At 43.9% G+C, this 26,910-nt stretch overlaps 1 protein-coding gene across 1 annotated transcript in view; it reads right to left on the reverse strand.

The window, feature by feature from the left end:
* Nucleotides 1-26,910, reverse strand: part of ADCY8 (adenylate cyclase 8) — a 196,475-nt gene that overhangs the window by 95,879 nt on the left and 73,686 nt on the right. The window contains exons 4-6 of the mRNA XM_031690382.2: nucleotides 20,165-20,276; nucleotides 11,918-12,045; nucleotides 762-920 (exon numbers count right to left, since the gene is read on the reverse strand). Coding sequence (XP_031546242.1) covers nucleotides 762-920; nucleotides 11,918-12,045; nucleotides 20,165-20,276 — 399 coding nt within the window. The remainder of the gene's footprint in view (nucleotides 1-761; nucleotides 921-11,917; nucleotides 12,046-20,164; nucleotides 20,277-26,910) is intronic.

Consider the following 26,910-nt stretch of genomic DNA (forward strand, 5'->3'; position numbering starts at 1 on the left):
ACTGTTGCAAAAAGATTACAACTTGCTGAAGGCACAGATGATGGTTAGCATTTTTTAGCAATAAAGTTTTTTTTAATTAAGGTCTGTATATATATTTTAGACATGATGCTATTACACTCTTAACAGACTACGGTATAGTGTAACATAACTTTTATATGCACCAGGAAACCATGAAATTTGTGTGATATTTGCTTCATTGTAGTGGTCTGGAACCAAATCTGCAAAATCTCCTAGATATGCCTATATTAAAACTAAAAGCATGTGAAAGATGTTCCGAGTTCTCTTGAGAAATGTGCTAATTACAAAATACTCCCATGATAAATTTAGTTAATACACAGGAGCTCAGTGTTGACCTGGGAGAATAAAAAAGCCATTTGACCTTCCATGAAATAGATGTCCCAGGCCCCTTTCTCAGATCAAGCTCAAAGCTAGATTCTTGAAAGCATGAACTGGTACGGGGTCTGGACAACAATATTTTTAAAATGCTCCTCTGCTGGGTGCAATGTGATGTCAAGTCTGAAAAGGGATGCTTTCAGAGCTGGGTCCTGAACACCCGAGTACTGTCTTACCATCCTCATTGCCTGTGATCAATGTCATGAGGCTTTTGGGGCCAACATTTGAATGATATTTTAGTGTTCTGTCTCCTCCAAAATAATTGCTTCTTGGATCTACACCTTTGAATTCTGCACACAGGAAACCCACTGTCACAAAGTGAGCAAATGACACAGGTTAGGAAAGAAGAGGGCTTTGCTTCGGCTTACCCGGGGATTCCTCCAGATTCAAGTTTGTTTGCAATGTCCACATCCCAAGACCAGACATCAAACTGCCACTTCCGCAGGCCCAGCACACCACACAGCACGGAGCCCGAGTGGATTCCGATGCGCATGTCAACGTCGTGCTTCGTCCTTGACCGCACGTACCTGTCGACACAGGTGAGTGGAGCAACATGTGTAAAAGTATTATTTATTTCATCATTATCTTTTATAATCAGTATCCCATGTATGTTTTATAGTGTATGCTTTAAAGTGCATGACTATAATGACAGAGAAAGTAATTTACAAGTTATTATAATCATTTTTGATAAAGAGAGGGGATGAAACTATTCAGAATCCCCTGGCCTGGAAGATAACATGGAAAATTCTTAGCCTGACACATAGAATCCTCATGATGTGTCCTGTGCCTCCACTATTAGTCTCATTTGTCATGCACACGCTGGGCTCCAGCCATCCAAACTTCAAGCCACTGCCGAGCCCTGGGTCCAGGGTTCTCCCCCAGTCTGGAAGGTCCATTCCCTCATACTGAGGACTACGTGGTTGCTTATCCCATATAAAGGAACTGTAGGGGAATGAAAGGATTTGCCTGTGGCCACATAGCTGGTAAGCAGGATTTCAAGACTAAACTGGGGCTGCTGTGTTTGTAGACCTCATCCTCTTTGCAGCATAGGTACTGTATGTGGTGTGTGATTCTGGGCAGATAGCTTAATCTGACCCAGAGTTTCAGTGGCTGTAAAACAAAGCTCTAGGTGGTTGCTTCACTTACAGAGCCTTTGCGATCCCCAAAGGAGATAATGGATGTTAAAGCACTTTGCCAGCTAATTGTGAGGGACTATTGAACAGCACACCGCACTAATGCCATTAGGTAATTAACATTATGCAGGGAATGCACTGGAACATCTTACTGAAAAGTCATTTAGATTTTTGATTTTCTCCTACAAAACAAAAATCATAATAAGAAGACAAAAATTTTTATTGCATTTTTTTCTCTTTCTTTTTTGTTGTGTCTAGAATTTGACTTAAATAAAAGAATGAAATTATGTAAAAGTAATGAATAATTTACAGACAGCGATCCTCTTTGGAAAGGCTACCCGGTGGTTGCACAGGACTGTAGTGAACACACACTATGTGCTTCAAGATCAGCTCTTGAGGGGCGGGGGAACTTTGAGCATCCTTGAAGCTAAAGGAGAAGACTTCTGCTCTGAGTTACAAGTCCTGTTCAGGTTTTCCAAAGTAGTGCCCTACCGATGCTCTGCTGTGCCTCACAGCCACAAATAAAGAGAAAAACGACCTCTGTACATCACTTGTCTTGTAAACATCGGCACCTTCTCCTTCTGTTCCACACACTCTGAGTTTCTGGAGGGCAGGGCTACTATCTTTCATTTCCACATGTCTAGTACTTAGCACGGTGCTGGGCACACGGCGCTCACAAGTATTTACTGAATTAACAGACAAAGCTCAAAGGCTTTCCTGCTCTGTAGCCCCTTGCTGTCCCACGATGCCTCTCAGAGTCCCAGGGGAACCACAGAGGTGCCTTTGGCTCTGCTAGCTGGGGAGTAAGGAGACCCTTCACATCATCCCCCTTCAGTTAAAGCAGCTTTCTCTCATCTGTTTTCAGGGAGGGCTTCTATCTAAGACTTCTTTTAAACAAAGAATCCACTTAAGAGTTACTATTATTTTTTGTAGCTCAAGATCAAGCTGGGGTCCAATAATGCAACAGTTAACCAAAGAAAGAGTGAAGATGTTATTTCTTCTAATTAAACTAGTAAAGAGGAGGGCTTGTTATATGCTAAGAGATGAAGAACCTTAGGAATTCCCTTTTAATTGAAATGCTTCAGACGGTTCTTATTGTTAGTCAATTACTCAATCCATAGGAGGTGCTGGAGGAGCGACAGGAAGCCTAAGCTAGTGGCTGTCATGGATCTGCAGACGAGACTTTCTCCACTGGTAAATAAATGGATGAATGAGACAGACATGAGCAGAGGAGCCGATTGCTACTGTGGGATGAAGAGCACCCAGCTCCTCAGCTGTAGGGGCAGAGACTGGCGTTCTGGAGCCAAGGGAGTAAATTTCTCCCTGTAAAACGGGGACGACACGGGCTCCTCAAAGCCAATCACTCTCAGCACCACCAAGGGGCATGAAGTCTGCGTTAAAGCAGGCCTGGATGTGACGCTGAGTTTTTAACTTCACTAGCTGCGGGCCTCATGCTAGTTACCCTGCTCTCCGAGCCCCAGTTTTCTTAGGTGCAATGAGAAAGAGAACTAGTTTTTTGCAGAGTTGTTAGGATGGTTTATAAAATCATGTATACAAAGCTGGTGCGATGTGAACACTCAAAAATAGTAGCTACTACTAATTTTCATTAGTAATAATAACTTATAATTATACAATAATTATGTAGGTTGAATCAGACCAAAAAATTATGAATTGATCACACTATCCTTTCCTGCTAAGATTATGCCTGCAATTGCTCTATTTACATCAAAATAACTTCAACCAATCCATTTAATACATCAACTGGCAATTCTTAGGCATGCATTGGTTCAGAACGGATGAATGAATTTATGATGTAGTAATAGCTGAGTGATTGGGTCTCAGCTACCTGGATGAAACAGTACTCTTGAACATTCCAGAAAAAAGGACGAACAAGGGAGTTAGTTATGGAGGTCAACTACGCAGGGTTTTCTGTGCAAGGGTCAGGTCTTTACAATAACCCCGTGTGTCATTACCAGCATCATTTTACATATGAGGACACTGAGTTTCAAGAAATTCCTTTCTTCACATCACACATATGTAGGTGGAGTAGCTGGAATTTCTTCCCAGGTGTGTGAACCTAAACTAACTGGTTCATTTCCACCCTGTATGGCTTAGCTGGAAAAAGGAGCCATGCTCAGGGGTACATGTACCACTGGGGTCTGAATCTGGCTCTGCCCAATAGATGGATGACACGGTCTCTGCCAGTTAATTCCAAAGGTCAGCAGACTCATAACAAGCTCCGCTCTGTAGACCCCAGAGTTCACTGGGGGTACCTCGGGGTCACTCGCTGTACAGGGGGTTTGATGCACGATGGCCATGGAGCCTGACTTTGCCTTCAACCGTGATCCATTCGATAGCCTTTCCTGGACTTCAGAGTCAGAATGCCTTCCAAGTAAGGGGGCCCAACCGCTTCTTGAAAAACTGGAAAGCCACCATGTTTTATCCTAGCATGGAAGTTGCAGCTTCACAAAGTGCTTCATTCTGATGCCCACCACAATTCTGATGGGTCGATACCGATAAGCATGATAAATTTCCATTTTACAGATGAAGGAACTGAGGCTCCAAGAGAATTAGGATATATCTGTTACTTCTTCTACCTTTTATCTTCATGATCTCATTTCATTCTCACAACCACCCTATGCTACAGTTACAGTCCATTTATCTCATTTGTTCACGCACTCAACAAACAGCTCTTGAAGACGCCTGTAGATGTAAGCAGTGAACCAAAAGACAAATTAGAAAATCAGTTCCTGTTATTTCCTGAGCTCACATTAGGATGATGTATCCCTATTTCATAGCTAAGGAGGCTGGAGTGGAGAGAGGAGTCACTTGCTCAAGGTCAGGAGGTCCAGATCAGACCTCACAATGCAGGCTGCCAGCTGAGAGCTCTTCGGGCACCTTGCGGCTGCTTGCACTCCCCTCAGCATTACCTTCCTGACCTAGGGGTGGAATGGTAATGGGAGGACCTAGTACAGCATTCCTGTTCAAAAACAGCGTGGCCCTAGTCAGAGAAAAGCAAGAGAAACAATCCAGTCATCCATCTTCCACACAGAGCTCTATGTCCTCTCTCTCTCTGCAAAAATAGATTTTTAAAAAACCGAGATTGACTTATAGTTTGCCTATATATATGATTGGTCAATACTGATTTCTAATAAAGTAATACTTGATTTTAAAAACTGAGGTTGCCCTAAATGATGTGTATATATGTGGGTGTGTGTGGGGTGTGTGTGTGTACTATACAACGCACATTTCTTTAAAATCACAAGCATTTTCTTATGCCAGTGAACATTAATGTAAACCGTGGTGCTTCGTGGTTACTCATTTCCCTTTTTGTAATATGCCAAAATTTATCTCCCCATTTCCCTGTCTTTGGACATTTAGGGAGTCAGACGAACATGCCTCGGGGTCTTTGCCTTGCTGCTGTGCGTCACTGGCCAGAAGTTATTTATCTTATCAGAGTTTCCGGTTCCTCCTCGGACAGTTGGCGGAAGTAACAGTAGTTTGCCCACAAGGCTGTTGTTATTAGGTGAGGTGAGTCAGGAAGGTTATTCAGTATAGTGTCTGGCACATGGTAAGCATTCAGTCCATATTAGCTTTATCAGTTATAATTACCAAATATATTCGATCTTCATCATGATAAACAATTTTGCAAAAAGAATCCTTGTTCATGTATTAAAGATGACTCTAATTACTGCATTTTTAAGAGGAGGGCAGCCTTATGGATGCTGTAGTCAATGACATTTCAGAGCAAGGTGAGAAAGGACGTTTGGGGAGGAAAAAAAGAGACAGAAACCGAGAGAGGGAGAGGGAGAGAGAGAGAGAGAGATGGAGAGAGATGGAGAGAGAGAGAGGGAGAAATGGAAGCAAAGGAGGGAGGGAAGGAAAAAGGAGCAAAAAAGAACCACAAGACAGAGAAAGAAGGAGGAAGAGATGCTGAGAGGCAAGCAGGGGGCTTGGGTACTCTTGCCTAAAGTGAGGGAAACAAAACAACCCCTGATTTTCATTCCTTGTCCTGCCATGTTGCTTGGCAGCACAACCCTGCCACAAGGATTAAGACCTTTGCTCCAATTAACCGTTGGGGGCCAGCCAGATCCTGCTTGACATTTGGGTATCGTTCTATGCCTTTTTAGCAACTGCCCTGGAAAGACCAGGCTCTGCAATTTTCATTAAGATTCATCAGGAAAGCCTTTGTAGATCATTAACAAAGATACTGCATGTAACAGAGCCCACCGTTAACTCTAGTGTCGTCTCAGCTATCAAGCCTTTCCAGAGCAGACCCAGGGCGTGTGAAGAGGAGCCACCTGGAGCCACTTTTCAGTCTACTTAATGGAACTGTTATCTAAGCCTATTTTAATTAACTTAATTTTATGGACAGACATGCATGAGGTGGTATTAAATGCTTCATTAGAAATAAAGTTACATTCAATCACCCTTTTTCGGCCATTCGTCTAGCTAACACTAAGCTTCTAAAATCCAGTGTTTTTTCATGGAATGAATTTATTAAGGGGCTTGATTAAGGCTTATTATCTTGTTATTGTCTGGTGTTTACTGACTTTCCTCCCCTCTCAGTGTCAGTTCTGCTAATTTATTAGGGATGTATGTGAGATCTCCAAGGCTATACCTTGATCCTTTGGGTATCGATGGCAGATTTCAGGCACCCAAAGCAATTGCAGGAATCTGGAGCTGGGAGATGGGATACCACAATGGTTAAGACCAATGGCTTTGGGGTCAAATGGTTCTGGATCGGCACCCTCGTTCTGCCACCCACTAGTTGTGTAATTTTGCACAATTACACAAACTCCGTAAGCTCCAGTTTCCTCATTGGTGAAGTAGAAGCCTAATTCCAGAGCTTCAGTGAGTCAAGATGTACCCGTGTAGCTGTACTGGGTGTTTATGGCTAGCATCCATCCTGGTTGACTTTCCTGCGTATTCTGAGTCAGGGCTATGGCCATACTAGTTGTTCAATATTATGCTCTCCACCTCTATCTAACTCCTAGGATTGTTGTAAGGATTTAATGAGCTAATGCATGTAAAACACTTAGTCCATGGCATATAGTAGGTGTTCATTAAGCCCCAGCTATTTTTATTATTATTATTTTACTAGACTACAAGCCCTAAGAAATGAATAGATTTCTGTAATTTAACTGAGTCAAAATTTCCAGTGTCCAAACTCAGCCCTAATTACAAGATTCTATTAAGTGTTTCTGTGGTGATAATGCACATGTCACCTACTTAAATTTTCAATACTCTTAATTTTGGATCTTATGATTCTCACTTCACAGTCGAGGCCATGCAAGCTCTGAGAAGTTAAGTCACATTTGTCCACAGCCGCACACCTAGTAACGGGAGAAGCAAGAACTAGATTATGCCTGCTGACTGCAGGTCAAGGGCCAGCCCCATTCACTCAGCATGTCCCCATACATCAACTCGTGGTGCAACAGTCATTCTTTCTGGGAACAACTGCACATTCAGCAACAAACTCTGTCTTCAGCAAAGTGGAATCCTGTCCAAAATTCTTCAAGTATTGTCTGTTGATGAGTGAAGTTCACTATAATGCTAAATATCTGATTTAATTTAAACGTCGATGTCACACGTCGTCCCTTGGGAGACCCTCAAGGTCTCAGCTTTAGAGTATTAGAACCCATCCTTATTTCACTGCTATTGCTCTATTTCAGATCCTTACTTCTCTTTCTTGGACTGTTACAAAAATATCTCCCAGCGAGTTTTCTTCCCCCCTAGCCTCTGCTTTCTCTCATCCAGAGTCAACTGGAGAGAAAGTTATCCATCTCCATGGTTACCTTCCTCGTGCCCAGATCGGAACATGATACATCCCTAATTTAAGTGTCAGTGACTTCCCATTGCCTGAGAGATAAAGGCCCTGTATGTCTTACAAGGTCACCAACTATCTGTGACTAACCCCATCAACTGAATTAAGAATTGTAGTGATCGCCAAAGCCTGCTTCCAATCCTTAACACACACACATACACACAGACACACACAGACACATACAGACATACTCAAACAACCATACATCTGCACACACATAACCAGACATATCTGTGCACACACATATTCATGCATATACACCCACACATCTGCACACAAGCACATACACAAACACACATACACACCATAAGCACACACATGCACACTGCATATACACACAGCACACATGTGCACACACAATACATGTTTGTAAGCATATACACACATGTGCACACACATGTGGCTTTTATTCTTAATAGCTAGAATAGCATATTCTTCATGCCTTTGTTTTTAGGAAAAAATCTTTGGAGCTTGGTCAAAAGGACCCCTGTGGAGATACCTCAGTAAAGGCAACAGACGGGGAAGCGGTTTCCCGCACGCTTGTACTTCGGACTCTCTTGACTCTAGTTCCCTTGTGAAACCTGCAGGTGTTCTAACCAGTGGCAGCTACTCCCAGCCTTCCCTGATTCCAGCACCCTCTCCCTACTCGTCTGTGGCTGAAGGAGAATCTCTACCACACATTTGCAGGGCTCGGTGAATAAGGGATCAGGGTCATTTTGAGTGTGGGTCTGCCATTTGTGCAAGAATTATAAATCTCACCTGAACAGAGAGACTACTGATGCTGCTGGGACCCAGGGGGATCCGGGTACCGTCTCACCATCAGAGCACAAGCCTCTCCCTGCCTGTCTGGACTCTGGGACCTGGCGTTGCGACTCTAACTACTTGAGGAAATGCCAGACAAGGGGATGGGAGACACTCTGACAAGGTGGAGGCAACACCTCAATAGGGATCCATTTGTGATGACAAATGTACAGGGTGGCCATCAAGTCTGGGGACAGTGGTCAATAAGTGATTTATTGACATATATTACAACATGTGCAATATCACATTATGCATGATTCCAGGCTTGATGGCTTCTTTGGAGTCTCCCAGTTGGAATAAATTCCTTTGGGGCTGAATAAAGAATTGCGTCTTGTGTGAGTGGTAGTTAGTTAAGATGTTTGACTTTTTGGTAAAACTATGTAACTGAGATTCTCTTCTATACACACTGAGGTGCGAATATTATCTGCTGGTCATCCCCCAGAATGCAATACTTGACAGGAAGAATGGAAACTCCAGAAGTCTGAGTTAATTGCAACCAAGGCTTGCCTAATTCCAGAGCTCTTGCTTATTTCTCTGCACCATGCTTTGCTGGTAACTGGAAGAATTAATGCTGGACCTCAAGTCACCTACAGTATAATCAAGAAGTTGTTGGCATATTAATAGACTCTGACTAATGCAGTTAAAAAATATCCTACGGAATTGTCTAATTTTAAAGGAGTAAAAGCAGCACTTAATAAACTTAACAAAAGGAAGCTTGTGCATCACCGCAACCCATCCAAATCTCACTTCTCACTGTCCCACTCCAAATCTTCAGAAGGGAGACCTTAAGTTGGATAAAGTGGTCAGAACGGATAAGGTTCTCTCTAGAAGGATAAATGATAATGTTCTGAGAATCTTAAAGCATTTTGATAATCAATGTTCACTTCTGCAATGCAATCTCTGTAGCGTATTTTCTGCTTAAGCTTAAGATAGAAACTCCTATGGAAAATCTGTGGATGAATGGATAAAGAAGAAATTATTTCTCTTTCTCTCTCCACACACACACACACACACACAGGAATATTATCCAGTTTAAAAAAAAGGAAATCGTGCCATTTGTAACAACATGGATAAATGTGGAAGGCATTATGCTAAGTGAAGTAAGCCAGACAGAGAAAGACAAATACTCTATGGTATCATTTATATGTGAAATCTTAAAAAAAAAAGTTGCACTGATAGGGAGTAGAAAGGTGGTTGTCAGGGGCTGGGGGATTGGAGGCTGGTGGGGAAATGGGGAGATATTGGCCAAAGGGTAAAAACTTTCATTTTCAGATGAATAGGTCCTGAGGTTCTAATGTACAGCATGGCGACTATAGTTAATAATACTTATTGTATATTTGAAATTTGCTGAGAGTAGATCTTAAACATTCTCACCAAAAAACAGATAACTATGTGAGGTGATGGAAGTGTTCATTAACTTGACTGCAGTAATCATTGAAAAATGTATACATAAAAAAGAAAAAAAGAAAAAATGTATACATATACAAATTATCACATTGTACACTTTAAATATACACAATTTTATCTGTCAATTATATATCAACAAAAATTGAAAGGAAGGAAGAAACAAAAGAAGAAAGAGAGTCTGTGGAAAGTTTTGCTACTTAAACTTGGTTTTTACGTGGTTGATAAATCACAGATTTTCAGAGCTGGCAGATATTTCAGAGTTGGTCTAGTCCAATCTCCTCATTTCATATACAAACAAATTCAAGTGGTGTCTCTAAGGGGCACCCAGAGACAAGAGAAGGACTCCCTGGCAACCTGTTCATCACTTTATTTCCAGGGCTTAGCACAGTGTCTGACACATGGTAGAACTCAACACGTTATTTGTTGACTGACATTCTGACTGATTGACAGAGTAGAGTTCACACACCCAATAAGCTGTAGAGCTGGTACAAGATGTTGGGTCTTCTGGGCGTTGATCCACCCCATTGCCTCCCCTGAAACCAGTCAACATGTTATCACAGTTCATCCTAGTTTTCAGGGCAAGACCCTTAAGTGTCCAGAGTAACAGCTGAGAAGCACCTGCAGCCTTTTCTGTCTTTCAAAGGCTGACCAAAGGGGAACTCTGGATGGGAACTGGTGGGCTCCTCTCTCCACAGTCCCTACTAGAGGAAACTTCTGCATCTCTGTGACAGAGGGAGCAACGGCAGAGTGGACATCTCCAGTCTCTCTCTCTCCTCCTGCCTACTTGGTCTTGGGATTAGAGATGGCTGGATTTTCATCGTATACCCGAACACCTCACTGCCTTGACTGAGCCCTGGTCATGGGTTGGTTCCAGAGCTGGGACACTGAGGGCCTGCCAGGGTGGCATATCTGCCCACTAGGAGTCTGATTTCAGGCTGACTGTTGAAATGATGAATGTCACATCAATGGAACAGGATCATATTTAGGGAAAGGGCTCCTGTGCCCTCTTCTTAATTAGGAGACTACACAGCCCTTCCCAATGTCAACAGACCTCTGCTTGAAACCTGAATAAAGTCAAGGATCTGTCAGGAAATAGAAGATTCAGGCTGTTCTATTGTTGGCCACGGTCAGGTCCTCCAATTCATTAGATTCCTCCTTCCCATTCCAGGACTGGTCTTGGGAACCAGCAGGCAAGCTGAGCTTACAGTGGAGGGGGTGTGTGATAGTTGCGGGGTGCAAGAATTGTTGACCCTGCTGACCTTTAATCCAGACTGACACTCCCAAAAATCACACCCACATCTGGTAGACCATGCAACCAAGGTGTGAGTTGATAGTGAGAGTCTTCTGGCCTGTTTCTAACAATACTCTTCATTCCTTATAAGATGAAGACATAAGCCATGGAGATTTCTGCCCATGTATCCTCTGGATACATTGCCTTTGCTGTGGTTGTGGGAGGATGTGATACTGGGAGGATCTGCAAACATTCTGGAACCTCGAGAAGAGCTTTGACAATGCTGAGCTTCTGTCCCAAAGCCCTAAACAGTCTAGTTCCAAAGTTCCTTGACCTCAGTAACTCATCCTCCTTTGATTAAGCGTCTATTTGTCAGCTATAGTGATCAAAGTCAAAAGCACTTGTCACAAACCCATGAAGACACCCCTGGTTGCCCTTCAGTTATTCCTCTTGGCCTTAGGATAAAATGTAACCCTTTAATGTGGCTGAGAAGGCCCTGCAGGCTCTGGCTGCTCCTTGGCTGCAGGCCACCTGTCACCACCTTTCCCACCCCAGGCTTCACCAGCTGTCATTGCAGCACATCCTGAATTCTGCAGATGGCCATCCTCTCTTCCAAGTTCTCCATCCCACCTCCAGGATCTGCTGTCTTACTTTTCAGGTAACAGCTTAGACATATGAACTTTGGAAAACCTTCCCTAGCACCCCAGACTGCACTAACTGTTGCTTCTCAGTTGCCCCCAGGCACGCTGGCTGAGTCATCTCAGAGCACACTGGACCATGTTGGGATGGTCTGTGCACTTCTCTCTCCCACTGCACTGTAATCTCCCTGAAGGCAAGCACTTCGTTCATCATGTTCCTTGCTGTATCCCCCACAGGACATTGGTAATATGAACTTTCTGCACAAATAATGGAAAGGGAGGTATAACTAGAACATAATGAAGACAGCATGTTCATTGATTCCTATGGGAGAACTAAAGTCTCCCATATTTCAGTCTTCATGAAATAGGTCAAAGAGCTTCATCTTTCAATATATACATGACTGACCACAAAGGATAGATGGAGTGGTTGGTCTTCCCCGTCACGCACATCGAAGACCAAGGTTTTAGGGAGGAGGTGCCAAATTACCTGATAGTTTTGATCATGCTGAGGCCCATTTCTACGCAGCAGTGGGCATGGTCCTGGCGGGGCTCGGGAAGTCCTGAAACGCAGTAGTAGCAGTCTCCCAGGATTTTAATGCGAAGGCAGTGATGCTCCTGAAAGCGAGAAGATGGGAGAGGAAAGGAGTCAGCAGACAAGTAAGTGCTTCTGAAAGGCTTGGGGAAGAGGGGGGCCGGGCCAAGTGGTCTGCACCTTGGGATCAGGAGCTCCTACCTTTGAAATGTGCTGCTCTTATCTTCCCAGGAAATTAGGGGCTGTTTGAAGGGCTCAGTGGTGGAATAGAGTCATGGAAAAACAATAGATTTTGAGCTTGACAGACATGGGGCCATATCCCAGCTCTGCCATGTAGTAGCTTTCTGATCTTAACACCCATCACATGGATGGGCCTGGCAAAGAGTCGGCATTTGACATGGGTGTTCAGTGTTCCCCTATGATTCCTGCTCGCGCTGATGTATTTCTTCTCAGGGCACGTCCCTGAATGAACAGTTTTTTTTTTTTTATCAGCTGTTAGCTCAACAATAAGCAATTAAAAATATAAACCACTTAGGGGTGCCTACTGTTTCTACTCTATTGAGTCCTTTCCCAACTAGGGTATTGACACTTTAAGAAAAGGGGGTGACTATGTCTTATACATTCTTTTATTCACTTATTAATTCATTGAAACAAAAACATCAGTTGGAAATCTATCATAAAGCAATCACTGTCCCCAACACAAAGATGATTAATAATACCCCCTATTACGCACCATATATTAAACTGAATTAACTCTCACAAGAACCTTCTGAGGTAGGTGCAATTTTTATCCTCACTTCATAGGTGAGAAGTAGGGCACCATTGTTTGTTTGGTGGCTTTACAATCTTGAAGACGTGATCTTTATAAAGTTTCAAAGAGCAACACACACCTAGGAAATGGTGCCTACTTTTGTATTGGACAGGAATAGGCTGGATTTTGTAGGCTGTAGAGAAAGAGAACTTGGGACAGTATAGCACAGGGGCTAAGAGCACTGGCTGAGTCCCACTGCATAGGATTAAGTCCCAGACCCCCACATCCCACCTTCACTGTGTGTCTTTAGGTAAATTACTTAACCTCTGAGCCTCAATTGCCTCATCTGTAAAATGGGGAGAAGAATAGGAACTCATTCTGTGATTATGAGACTTCAGTAAGATAGTGCCTGTGAAGGCTTAGTACAACGGCCAGCAGATGGGGCACTAAAGCAGCGTTGCCAGCCTCTGTGATGCCACCTTGAACTCCTATCTTAGTTCTTTCACAGCCATCTGTGACCACGGGCAGATGACTTTCCCTTTAGGTTTCCTTGGGCAGATGGTTGGGACTGAATGACCTCTGAGGTAACTTCTAGATCTGAAGCCCTAGGAGCCTTTGGATCTATGGCTTTGTGAGTGAGGGGCTCTCCTTGGGAGACCAGAGTCCCAGAACAGGAGGAGGAGAGTTGCAGGGATAAAGGGTCCTACTGAGATGCCAGCCGCACAGTGGATGGCTTTGCACTGCCAAGCTATAAAGCACCATGCTGGTTTCCTAATCTGATCAGGGGCTGGGACAGCATGTTTGGGTAATGAATGAAATCACTTTCCCAATAAAAAGACAAGTATCAGACAGAGAAAAGAGAATCAGAACTGGTTCTGGTGTTTCCTTGTCTGGATGAGATCTCCAGGGCCTTGCCAACCTTTGCAAATGGGCACACACGTGATCTTCAGAATCCTGATAGCTTGCAAAGACATCCCGTGGTTATTTCTAGGAGCTTGTGGTTCCTGTCTATTGGTTGGTTGCTTGCAGCAGCTAATTTTGCAAGAGAGCTACTGATGAGGTTTGATCAAAAAGGGAAACTCAAGACCTTCAGTTGTTCCCTCTAAGACCTCTAGAGTGGTATGGCCAGAATGAAACTAGAGAGACCTGGCCCACTGATCTTGGCAGTTTCCAGATTTGGGGAGTCCATGGGACAGTTATTTAAGAAATCCCAAAGGGCCCATGGGACTGCTGTAGGGTTCAGTTCTGTATTTTGCCAAGGAAGTATGAAAAAACAAACAAAAATAACAAACAACACAACTGCCCACCCATCACTTTATAAAAAAAAGTGTATTTTCAACACCAAAAAAGTAAAAAGGGAAGTTCTTGGCACTAAATGAAATTAATATGATAGAAACTCACTACACTGCTGTATGTTTATATGTAACATACACACATATATTCATCACATGACTACAAGATAAAACTTCCTGACATTTGTTTGCAAAGGAGCAACAGGGAATCACTGATTAAATCCCTTATTCTGATTTTTCAGCAGAGAACAGTAAGGCTGGGAGGCAGGGGTTGGTGATTTCAATCAGCCACGCTTCATCTGCAAATGGTCTTTGGGTTGTTGGTAGCCTGTTGTCACCGGGAGCTCTGCCTCCCTGTTGACAGTGGGGAGGGGGAGGGAAAGGGTAGAGCAGGGGACACTTTGGTCTAAGAATCAGACATCCATGTTCTAGTCAAATCCAGCAGCTGTTTAACCTTCAGTAAGTCAGCGAAGCCTCTGATATGTGGGTTTCAATTCCCCCTACATGACACTTGTCAAAATAATCCCCTTGTCCTTAATACATAAGTAAGTATGGCCATCAATTAGCAATGACAATGACAGCTGACACCTGAAAATAGGTGTCTCCACACCCAGCGCTGCTCCTTATCTTTTCTCCTGTGAGTCTCACAATCGCCCTGAACAGGGCCCCGCAGGTTTCTAGATGTGAAAATTTCAGTTTAAGAGAGATGAAAAATTTCCTGTGTTACAGATAAGCTGGCTAAAAATAATGATACGGACCACATACGACATTCAGTACCCCCAAGTCAGTGATTGTTCTGTGAAAACAGAGGTGAAAGCACTTTGGAAAAATTCAGGGAAAGGAAGAGGTATTTATTGAGCATGTACTAGGTGCCCAGCCATGTGTTAAAGGCACTATGTTGATCTTGTTTCGTCTTTGAGAGGACACACTGAGTCCCGTGCCTCTTCACAGATGGCTTCAGGAAGCGAAGGTCACACAGCAGGTGAGAGGCAGAAGGGGAATTTACAGCACGTCTGCCTGCCTCTGGGACTCGGGCGCTTTCTCTGCAAAACTGCAGCAATTATGGCAGCGTCTAGACTAGCAGATCTGCCAAATATGCGTTCTGAAAGGAGATTATGTCAAATAGTTTATTACCCTTTGGAGCAGACACAGAACAATGTGGTGGAGATGTTTGTAACCCAGGGTCCATTTTTCTTCTAAACAAAAGGTGAAATTGGCAGCCTCCTTGAAAAACTGTGGGCTGCCAATAAGTATGTATATATATAAAAAATACGTAAGTAAAAAAAATATGAAAGGCCCGTCTTCTTATCTGTCAAGTTCTGTCAATTTGCAGACACATTTTTCTGATCACTTCCTGTGAGCCATCAGATGACTTGACCGTAGTATCCAAGCAACTTCTTTTTACCAGAAACTGCTTTGAAAAATTCACATGAAAAAAGCCAAGTTGCTTTGAAAAAAGGTACAGAAAAAGAAAAATAAAGTAGGGTGAGGGTCTTCTTGTAAATTTTATCAAGTTAGTCTTTACAGAATCCTTTCCCTCCCGTCTTGGCTTTGATATGACAAAAATCTCGGAAAAATCCAGAGAATTTATGAAACCATATATCTAGATACCATTGATGAGATACACGCACCAAATTGTCAAGGATGGTTACGTTTTCGGGGTGGGCTAAGGTTAGCGGGCTGTTTACTTTCCGTATTGTCTCAATGGCTGATGTTTGAATTTTATGAATGAACAAGCATTGCTTTAGTAATCAGGAAAAAAACCCAGTAGAAATGGAAAGATAAAAGGCTCTCAGAGCGAAAACATTAGTGCCATTAATATAAAAAAGTTATATTAAAAATCATGAGAATTTTTATTGTACTTAATCTGATTGTAATTATGCAAATTAACATATGAATATGTTGTCCTAGTAAAAATGAAACTACAGTGTTTCCTATAGTAGCCCTTCCCTCTTGGACACACAATACCCTGGAAACCTGGTCTCCTTTGCCCTCCTGAGAGGCAACTATGTATACACACACACACACACACATTTATATATATTTATATATTTATATATGCACTATTTTAAGCTCTCTAGCCACAAATTGATCATACTATGTTTATAGATCTGAGACATGCTTTTCCATGCAACAGCATGTTTCGAAATTCTATGTCAGTGCAGAAACAGTTACCTCATTCTTTCACATCTGCTGATTAACTTTCCACAGTGTTAGAACTGTTTCTCGTGACAATAATTTAGGTTGCTTTCAGTTTGCCAGCAGTTTGAAACATGATGGGATATGTACTGATGTCAATGTAAATGTATACTTTTAAAGCCTTGGTAATAGCATACATATTCTTCATTCCTAATTTGGAGGGGAGAGAGGTAGGTAGGGATTATTTTATTTAAAAAAAAATTAAAGATCAAAAGTTACCAGAGTTTGCCAAGGCACTAGAAAGGGTCAAAGAACACTCTGCTTTGAGCAGTCCGAATCAGAGGGCATGGAGGAATTCAATCACACTAAGAGGATCTTTAATAGAAGGCTTCGAAGTTTTTTTTCCGGCATCTTAATGATGCAGTGAATAAATTGGACAGGTACGGTGTATGATATTTACAGGCCAGTGGGCTCTGTAAGATGTCCAACATAATGACAACCTAAAGCAAAGAATTATGGCAAAGCCATACAGGGAGATCATTGTAAAGCCACAGAGTTTTGATGCTAAAAGGTGCACCATAAAAGGCAAGTTTAATTCCCTTTAATACAGAAGTAAAGTCTCTGACCTACTCGGTTAAGCGATCTGCCTAAGGTTGGGGCCAAAAACGTTGAGGGTAGATTTTCTTATTCCGAGGTGAGTAGAAATTGTTTTCACTGGCAGAGTTTCTCAAACTTTCTACAGAGGTCCCTTAGAGTAACAGATACTGAAGCACCGGGGGTGGGTGGGTGGAGGTGGGGCGGGGGTAGAGTGGGAGCTGCTGAGTGCTTATGGGTGCTAAGGGCTTATTTTGAGCCAGCCTCTGTGTATTGCTTCATTTATCCTTCATTACAGTTCTGATAGGAAACATTCCTCAAGGGGATTTGTACAAAGTCCACTGAAGTCCAGCCCGCAGTTGAAGTCCTATAAATCTGCTCGTCCGCCTGAACAGCAATACTCCCCTGACATCTTGCTCCAGCCCCTACAATGCCTGGCGCATTGTCTAGTGGTCCAGAGCAAGCAGCTGGCCTCTGTCGGCCTGGGTCACAGATACAACACTTACTGGGGGTCTGGGCAGATTATTTCACTTCTTTGAGTTTCAGTCACTTGTTCTGTAAAACGGGAACAATAAAGAACCTACCTTGTACGTTTGTTGAAAGAATTAAATTAGGCAATCCAGGACAAATAGGCAGTCTAGTGCAAATGTACACCAGGCAGTGTATGAATGTTTAATATTACCAACATTAACAATAATTGTACTCCATCATATATCTGCATTTAATTTCTTTTCTTATCTTTCTTTCCTTTCCTTTTCTTTTTTATTTTAAAGTGGAGGTACTGGGGATTGAAACCAGGACCTCGTGCATGCTAAGCATGCACTCTACTGCTGAGCTATTCCCCTCCCCCCTGCATTTAATTTGATATTCATTTTTTATCTTTAAAATCTTTGAATAAGACTCACACTCCAGAAGATGGACTATAGCTTCTTGCACCTGCTGGGGCCTGATGAGCTGAATACCCCCATCTGACTGCCTCTCCCCTCCCACGTATACTGTAACCAGAGTAAAATCCCAGGCTACAGGACGAAGTCCACGCTCCTTAAAATGTGGCACCATGCCCTCCAGACTTGTTTCTGCTTTCCTCTTCAGGCTCCCTTCTCACTGCAGTCTCCCGTGCCCTTTACGCTCCAGCAATCTTGAGCTTCTTATAGCTCCCCAAACAAGCAGAGCATTTCCGCAGCTTCACACTTCCCTGCCTTTGCACCCAGGCTCAGCCTGGGAGCTTCGCTGTGTCATCTGATGCCCAGAAAGCTCCTGCTCTTCCTCAGAGCCAGCTTGCTAATGGTCTCTTCTCGGGATGATGCTAAATCACCCCGTTCCTAACCCCAAGCACTGACTGCTCCTTCCTTCATCCACCAGGACTTCTGTGCCTTCTGCTTGCACCACACTGTCCTGCAATTTTTTTATGAATTTGTCTTTCCCACTTGGCAGACTCTGAGCTTCCTGAGGGCGGGGACTGGTTTTGTCTTGCCAGAGTCTTGCACCATTGCTGGCATGTGTGAGTACACAGTAGGTGTTGGTTGAACAACTTGGACTGAATTTTACATAGCGACCCCTTCCCTGGGTCGGTGGGAATTACTCCAGAAATTGACCTTGATCACGCCTGTCCGTTCTCATTGGAGGGCCTCTGTTCATCTTAGTATTTAGAACTATAATGAAAAGTGGAATAATTATGTGTAGCTGGCACCAGCCACCCTTGAGGCAAAAATAAAAAGAAATGGTATCCGTTCTTCCCCACCTTCAAATTCCTAGCCCTTCAGGTTAACCCAACTCTTCTATGAGCAGGAGACCTCAGCTTCCACCTCTTCTCCTGCTCACGTCAGTTTCTTATTTAATAGTTGTCCAGTGGCTACAGGTTACAAAGCAGGGACCTAGGCAGGTCCTTGCTTATTTTTGTAGCCTCGTCTCTAACACTAGCTACCTTGAATTTTCCCTCCAGCGATGCCAAATCTCTACTGCTTCTCCACACACACACACAGAGTAGCATCTTTATTTTTGTTTTCCCCTCTGCATACAAAGAGCTTCCCTGCCTTCTTCACCTCACTAATTGCTGGGTAACTTTTACATAATAAAATTTACCCGTTTGATAAATGTGTACAGTCATGCTCACATACAGAGCAGTCACATCACTCCCCAGATCACCTCACCCCATGCTTCTGTGCAATCAAGCCACTCCCTCCCCCTCCGGCTCCTGGCAACCGCTTATCTCTTTCCTGTCGCTGTAATTTTTGCCTTTGCTAGAATGCCTTACAAATGGAATCACAGAGTATCTAGACTCTTACGTCTGGCTTCTTTCACTTGTCCTAATGCATTTGAGATTTCGCTGGTGGTGTTGCATGTATTGGTGGCTTATTCCTTTTTATTGCCGAATAGCATTCTAGTTGCATTTGTTTTCTCCTTTTTCAGACTCAGCATAAGAATCACTTCCTCCTGGAAGTCTTCTCTGAGCCAAGGGTTGTGTGCTGGTTTCACGTTCCCACGGCACCCCAGACTCCCTTTCATCATAGCACACAGCACACTGTGCGTTGATTACCTCTTTAGGTAACGCTGGCTAGACTCAACCCTAAGGAGGGAAAAAGTGTGTTTTAATCAATTCCCATATTCCCAGCACAACACCTAGTAGGTGTTCAGATGCATGCATGAATGGATCTCCGTTGGAGTAAGGCAGCCTCAAAATAGGACGTTTTGGCACTTTAACAATGAACTCCCACTTGACGTGGTCTCCCTTTCTCACGACAGCCTGTGAAATTGACACTAATACACAAAATTTACAAAAGAGGAAGGTAAGTCATGCCGGTTTGGATCCAAAGCCTACGCTCAGATATAGTAGACTATGATATTCCTCTGTCATGAGAGCGGTTTTAGGACTAGGAATCTGTGTTTTGATGGCAAATGTTCATCTCCTTTAACCTGTTCTCTATTTTAGCTCCTGTCAAGCCAGCAGAAAAATATAGGTAGTGTCTTACTGGCTGAAAAACAAAGCTCTTCAGTCAAACAAAATTGTGGTGGGATGGGTCAGTAGATAACCGGTTCTTGAGAACAGGCTAATTCATTCCAGATGGCCGGGGTCGGGCTGGGAGACTACAGGCAGCCATCATTACATGGACCAACACTGAGGCTGCAGCTGGATGGCACCTGGCCACATGCAAGGGGAACTGGAAAGCAAATGAAAAAGGACTTTGGTTTAACTGTCACTTAATCAGCTGTCCCTCACTGGGAAAATTAATCTGACAACCTCTCTTCTGAGACCTGTAAATAAGTAACATCAGTCCCTAAAATATGGGAGGGTCAGGGGTCCACACCTGGGGACAGGATGCAGAATGGTAAGGATGTGGGTGACGAAGGCTGAGTCCCTTTCTTCTCTAATTCCACATGCAGTCCCTCACTTCTGTGAAGACTGGGAGGGAATTAAATTCAACTCACATGGGCCAGTCGATCAAATCTGGCAAAGAGCTCGTTAAGCATCCTGACCAGCTCCTGAGCAGACAAGGTCGTGGAGAGGTTGGTAAATCCTTTAACATCTGCAAAAAGAATACTAGACAACAGGGAAGGGATGGGGTGGGGAGAAAGCACATTAATATTTTAATCCACCTTGGGCGACACATCACCATCCAAATAAATCAACTGTGGTCTAAGACTTTAGCTCTCCTTGCCATGGGAGTCTTGAGGAATGTCTCAGTGTTTAACAAACATCTCAGCAGGGAGTCCACCCAGAGGTTCAGGAAGGACAACGGGGCAGCAGGAAAGTCCTGTGCAGGACTTGGGGGTGTGGGCAATGCAAACAACCCAAAAGGGAATTTTCCCCTAGAAACAGATCAATTTGTGGCGGAAAGCAAAACGAAGCATTATGAATTATCTCTATGTTTTCACAACCAACAGCAATGAGGATGTCGTGAACACAGAGCAAAATGGTCACGGGGACAACAGAATGCAAAACCTCATTATCTCCGGCCCAATGACGCGTACTCTACTCCAAATTGCAGGCACACAGAGTTCGGCATTGTTCAAAAATTGTGGGAATAAGTAGCAAACCTGGGAGACCGCAGGCAGAATAATGAGTTACCTGAAATTCTCACATTCACTAAGAATTTCCTTTAGGTGAGGTCTAATTCTATGCATATGGCTTGCCCTAAGGATAGGAGCAACCCTTGAGAGCCTTATAAAAGCAAGACACTGTGAGAGCACTGTCTTAGTTAACCTATCCAATTAACCTCTGGGGAAGGCATTGTTCATTTCATTGTGAAGAGGAGGAAACTGAGGCTCAGAGAGGCAGGGAAACTTGCCTAACACCCCATTAGTAGCCTGTGGCAGAGTTGGGATTGTCCGCTTGGCTGAATTGCCCAGTGAGGCACTGCCCCACTTCACCTTAACACACCACCTCAGGGACTGATACAATTGCAGGGGCACCTCTGAAAGGCAGGATGGAACACCAAAAAGGATTCCATATTTTCTTGATTCTCATGTTTTTTCATCTCTAAAACTAGTAGCATCTTTGCAGTGTGTCAAACTTTTTGGGTATTTTTCTTAGTTTTGCATAAAATAATGGCGAGTCTTACCATCAGTGTGACTTAGTGTTAATAAAATAGGTGAATTGGCCAGAAAGCACTGTGGAATGTGTGTGGACCTGCATTGGTCACCCCTCATATTAAGTGGTTTTTAAAGTTGTCTCCATTACAAACCCCTTTAAGAATCAAATAGAGGCTATGGATTCTCACTCCTAAAAAATATACAAGTATTCAGAATTTTGCACTTCATTTCAAGGGATTTGCACCATCCCCAAAAGTCCATTTATGGGCTCATTAGGAATCCTTAGACCTTAATTTAAAACCTATTGCTTTAATTAATCAGTTAGTGCTTTAACTATTTTGGCAAATATTTATGTACCTACTATGTGACTAGCTACACACCGTACTAGGAAGTTGTAATGAGTGATAAAGAAGACCCAGCGCCTGTCCTTGAGGTGCTCAGAGTGTGGGCAAAGGAGTTGGGCAGACAAAGAGAAGGACAGAAACAACACAGGCCATGACTGCTGCGATGGAAGGACGCACTGGGTGAAGACCAGCCACTGGGGATCAGGAGCTTCCTAGTGAGGCAAAGTCCAGGCTGACTCTTGAAGGACCTGGGGCCTTGATGGATAAAGTGGCTAAATGAATGGGTGTTCTTAGCAAAAGATCAGCACATACTAAGGTCTGGTAGAAAAATAAGCAAATGTACCAAGATTCTGCAAGAATTCAAGAACAGCTATTCACAGGGCAGCACCAAGCAAGAGGGGTGGGAAGCGATGAAGGAAGAGAGAAAGAGAAAAAAGAAAAAGAAAGAGAAAGGAAGGGAGAGGAATGGGGTCACACATGTGAGCAGAACAATTAAGAGGGACTTGCTAAGCCAGGTTGATGAACAGAGATTTTTTTCCTGAGCATGATGGAAAGCTAATGAAGGGATTTAAGCCCGATTGTGATACCTTTAGATTTTCAATGTATAAGGCTTCCTCTGGCAGGGCTGCTACACTGTCACTGCTCTTTACAGCTTTCTGGTGGCATCACATCTGGTCGCATGCATAGGCTTTGGGTCTAGACAGATTGGGATTCAAATCCCAGGTCACTACTTATGAATACTACGACCTTGGGTAAATTCTGGAACTTCTCCAAGCCTTGGGTTTGCATACTGGAAATAACTGTAGTATCCACCTCGTTGGTGGGTAGCAAATGTTTGGCACAGTGCCTGGCATAGTGAGTGTTAACTCTTGCCATTGTTATTGTAAAAAGTGCGCTGTAATTGAGTGGCTTGTGGGGGAGACGGGAGACAGGTAACAGGTAGAAGAGGGTGTGACCATTAGCTGGATTATTTGTTACTTGCAGCTAAAAGTATTCCTAACTGTTGACACAAACCTGAAACAACAGTAGCAGCAATCCTTCCAGAGTGTGAACTGCGGGCTTGATGTTGTTCTAAGAGTTCTACATGTATGAACTCATTCATTCCTGGTAACAACCTAGGAGGTAGGACCTGTGGTGATGGTACCCATTTTACAGATAAGGAAATTGAAGCCTGAGAAATGTGCCTAAAGACATGAAAATCTAGGGTTGGAATCAGGCCGTCTGGCTCTGAGATCTATGGTCTTTATCACTACAGTCTGCTACCTCTGAAGTGAGTCAGTCATTGGCACAGCAAGTGAGAAGTGGAAGGGCCCGGAGATCACCTAGCCCAACTCACTCACTATAGATCCATTCACCTCAAACTATTAATATCTATCTGTCCATGGCAAGAATGGTTCATTTGTTCATTCATTCACTTAACAGCTAATAAATGGAATGCCTATTATGTGTCAGATAGTGGAGACACACTGAGGAGCAGAATGTACCATCACAGCCCCTTAGAGAACGTACAGTCTGTCAAAGGAAGAAATGGATTCCCTGAGAGCAAAGGTCATGGAAGTTTCAGATGTGCTCAGTGTTCCAATATTACCCATGTTTCTGCAGACTTCTGGACACACCATCTTTCTGCACCTGTGTCTGTACATGACGTACCTGCTCTCTGGCACAGTTTTCTTTCCTGTCGTTACCTATTAAAATCCTACTTGTCCTCTAGGACCCCACCCCTATGCAAAGATTCTGCTTTTATAGAGACTTCCCCTGTCTACTCTAGCCTCCTGCCCAACCTACGCTCCCCTCCATCTTAGCACTTACTGCTTGATACACAATCATGCGTGCTTGAGTGTGCTCCGTCTACTGGCTAAAGGTCAGGAAGAGAGTCACCTCTGTACCCCAACCCCTAGTGCACAGTGGGCCTCACGGTACATTCCCTGAGTTGAATCAATGGAAATCTGCAGAACTGAGTCCTCTTTCTTCAGTGTGGTCACAGCCACCACTGGCAGCTCCTGGTTGCTGGCTGGAGATGCCTCATCTCAGGCCTCACCCCAGACCTACCTGCTCAGAAACTAGCATGAATTTAACCAGAACCCCAGATGGTCTGTGTGCACATTAAAGGTGGAGAAGCACTGGTTTAAGTCGAGGTCATGCAATAATAGTTTGTTGAATGAAAGACAAGAAGTAGAAACCAGCCCTGGTTCTCACTCTGTTGTTCATTCTGCCACCCCCAGGTGCTCAGCTCAAGGTCAGCTATTCTGACTCTGGGTATAAACCTGGAACCTTCCAAGATAAATACACTGATGAGGCCACATTAATTGTCAAATCGAATTTGCTAATATAAGTTGTTTATTTGGCTAAGAACAACTGCCATTACCTATTAATCACTCTTCAAACAGAGTCCTCAAGGAGGCTGAGCAGAATTCACCAGAATCATTAGGAACACAGGCCCTGTGTAGACGCTTCTTCCTAACTTGTTTTCTTGGGAAAGCGTTTTTAATCTCTGTGAGCTTCCATTTTCTTGATAATAAAGCAGAGATCACTAAAGCTACTCTGGAGGGTTCCTGGAAGGAGATAATTTGTAAATCACAACACAGTCCTCAATAAGTGGACGATATCTAACTCCTTGTGGCAATTTTTGGGAATCAGGGACTATTTAATAGCTTGCCACACAGCCAGACCTCCGAAGCCAAGTTCTCTAGGCCCACTCAATTAATTGCATTTGGCTTGAATGTGAAATGGTCTGCAGGGCCAGTGTGATGACTGCATGTGTTCACAGGCCTGGCTGGGCAGAAGCAGCCGGTCAGGAGTGTGGGTGGACTGGGTTACGCCAGCAAATGTGCAAATGTACATGGCCTGGGGTCAGGTGCTCTGGTAGAGATGCTAACTGTCCACTCAACCCACGCCTCCCAGTCACTAGCAAAGGCCACTGGCAAGTGCTCTATGCGCTCTTGGATCTAGGTCGGGCCATGTAATCAGGTCCCATTGATGGAATCTGAGTGGAAGTGATAACATGTCATTTCTGAGCAGAGGTAGTAAAGGAGTAGGTGTGCCTTTTCCACCCTCTTCCCTCCAGGAGCTGAATGCTCAGAAATCTGAAGACCAAGGTGGGTGACACAGATGTAAGTTACTGCAGAGAGGTTATTAGAGCATTACCCTAACTGGCGCAGGAAGTGTCTTAAATACATGGGGAAATACAGGAAAGAGAAATAAGATCGGGCAGATGGGATTGGAAGCCTAAATGGCCTCCCATAGAAAGCTGAGCAGCCAGGTGGAGCTCCAGAGTGAATCTGGTGATGTCTTAGATGCTTCTAGCTTAAATCAACTTGAGAATCCAAACGTTTTGCCCATTTCAAAGCAGCTCGGTTTTTTGATTAGGAAAGGGAGGTCCAGAAAGATGAAATGATGCAGCCAAAGTCTTGCAAGGGGTGTGGCTCATAGAAAGTGTTCCGGGATGAGAACCCAGATCTGCTCATCCCCGTCCGCCTGAGGCCACTCATGTCCCCAGGTGGGCGCCTCTTACCACACCTTATACTCACAGGACGCAATGAGCTGTATGACATAGAACTGAGTAAGACATTTACAGCAGACTGTTTCCAGGGAAAGGTCACAAAACGACAACAAAAAGCAACAGAGAAGAAAGAATGAACCGGGTGAGTTGCCATGAAGAGAGTGACAGGATGGAAAATGATTTCAAAAAACGCTCCCGTCCCCGCAGCGGGTGTGCTCTGGGGGCTGGGGAACCAGGCGGGGGAGCCTGTCCGGCTCTGTTCTCCCGCGGGGGCTGACGACCATCCTCCTCCGCTTACTGCATCCCTGGTCCTGTTTCAGCGCCCCGCAGCCTTGCAGTGCGCTGGAGAGGCCCCGGCGCCCCTGGTCGAGTTCATCCTCCCAGGCCCAGGGGGCTGTGGGCCTCCCGCCCCCACTGCCTCTGGGAACAGGCGGGAGGGGCCGGTGCAGCTGCCGGTGTCTCTGCCCATTTTCCCCTCCGTGAGAAAGGGCTCCTTCACCGCGGGGCTGAGAGGGCTGAGAAATGTAGGGCAGCACACTCAATCCTATTTTAGTGCGGTGCGAACTTCTAGAAAGGGGTCTGGAGCACAAAGACTCAGCTCGATGATTTAAAATAAGTGGGCGGGGTGCAGGGGGCAGAAGTAACTTTAGTTGTCCCCCACTAAGGGAGGCACTGAAAACTGATTAGTACGGAGAGAACGCCAAACATGTCGTTTATTTAACTTAAGGCTCCTGAATACGTTGGTGTTTTTTTTCCTTCTTTATAAAAGATAGTTTTTTTTCCCCCTCCTCTCCCTTTCTCCATGGTGACAGGGGCTTTTGAAATATATCATGTATACATTTTATAATAGGTCATATTTCATTATAATTATAATTCATTAAGTTACATATCACTATAACTATATATAAATTATTATAATACGTCAGTACATATTTCATGTCATATATGTGGTATATATTTTGTATTTTTCTTATATAGAAAAGGCTGTTCTGCCTTCACTTGTGCTGACCCCTCTGCCCAGCATTCCTTCCTTTGATTTTTTTTCCCCACTAACTTAAGTTAAAGAAGGCAAATAAGAATCATCCTGTCCAGGGAGGTTTCTCTACCCACCTCCATCCAACCCCAAAACCCGCCCCCCACCCAGGTCTTTCTCATTTTATGATCGCTTAGCCTCCTTTGCTTACGTTAATAATAGAATCCCACAATGTACTATAATTATGGTGCTGCCCTCAGCCTGTTGTTCTAGAACTGGGTTTGCTGAGTTCCCATTATCTGTGGGACCACTTCCTAGATGTGGGATGCATCTTTTATTAGAGTTGCTGCTTGACAAAGGGCTCTTTGCAAACTCAAGCTCTACATCAAGTGTAGCTCAGCTCTTGGGCAAGATCCTGAGAACGATCTGTACTGATATTCCTGCTAAAGGGTTGTGTTAGAACCAAGCTTTCTGCTGGACTTGCTTTCAAACGAGCGTCCCCCTGCACACCAGGTAAACACCCAGAGATGCTGGAGAGAAGGAACAGTTGTTCTTCCCTCCTATCAAAGTTAGGAGCAGAGGAACTGAAAGGGTACATTGGTCATTTTTACAGCTCTTTGAATTATAGGTTTTCCTCTGTGTTTGGGAAATTTCCACCCTATGACATTTGTTGGGAGGGAGATGCAGTTCTAGTGTACAAGCCGAAAATATCAGATATTTGTTCCCCCGTCACTTCTGGGCAATGACTGGGCTCAGCCAATCAGATATATCTGCTGCAGGCTTGACTTGAGATGCAGAAAGTCAGGGGGTGCAGAGAGTCGGGGCA

This window comes from Vicugna pacos, chromosome 25 (assembly GCF_048564905.1).
Source record: "Vicugna pacos chromosome 25, VicPac4, whole genome shotgun sequence".
NCBI classification, from domain to species: domain Eukaryota; kingdom Metazoa; phylum Chordata; class Mammalia; order Artiodactyla; family Camelidae; genus Vicugna; species Vicugna pacos.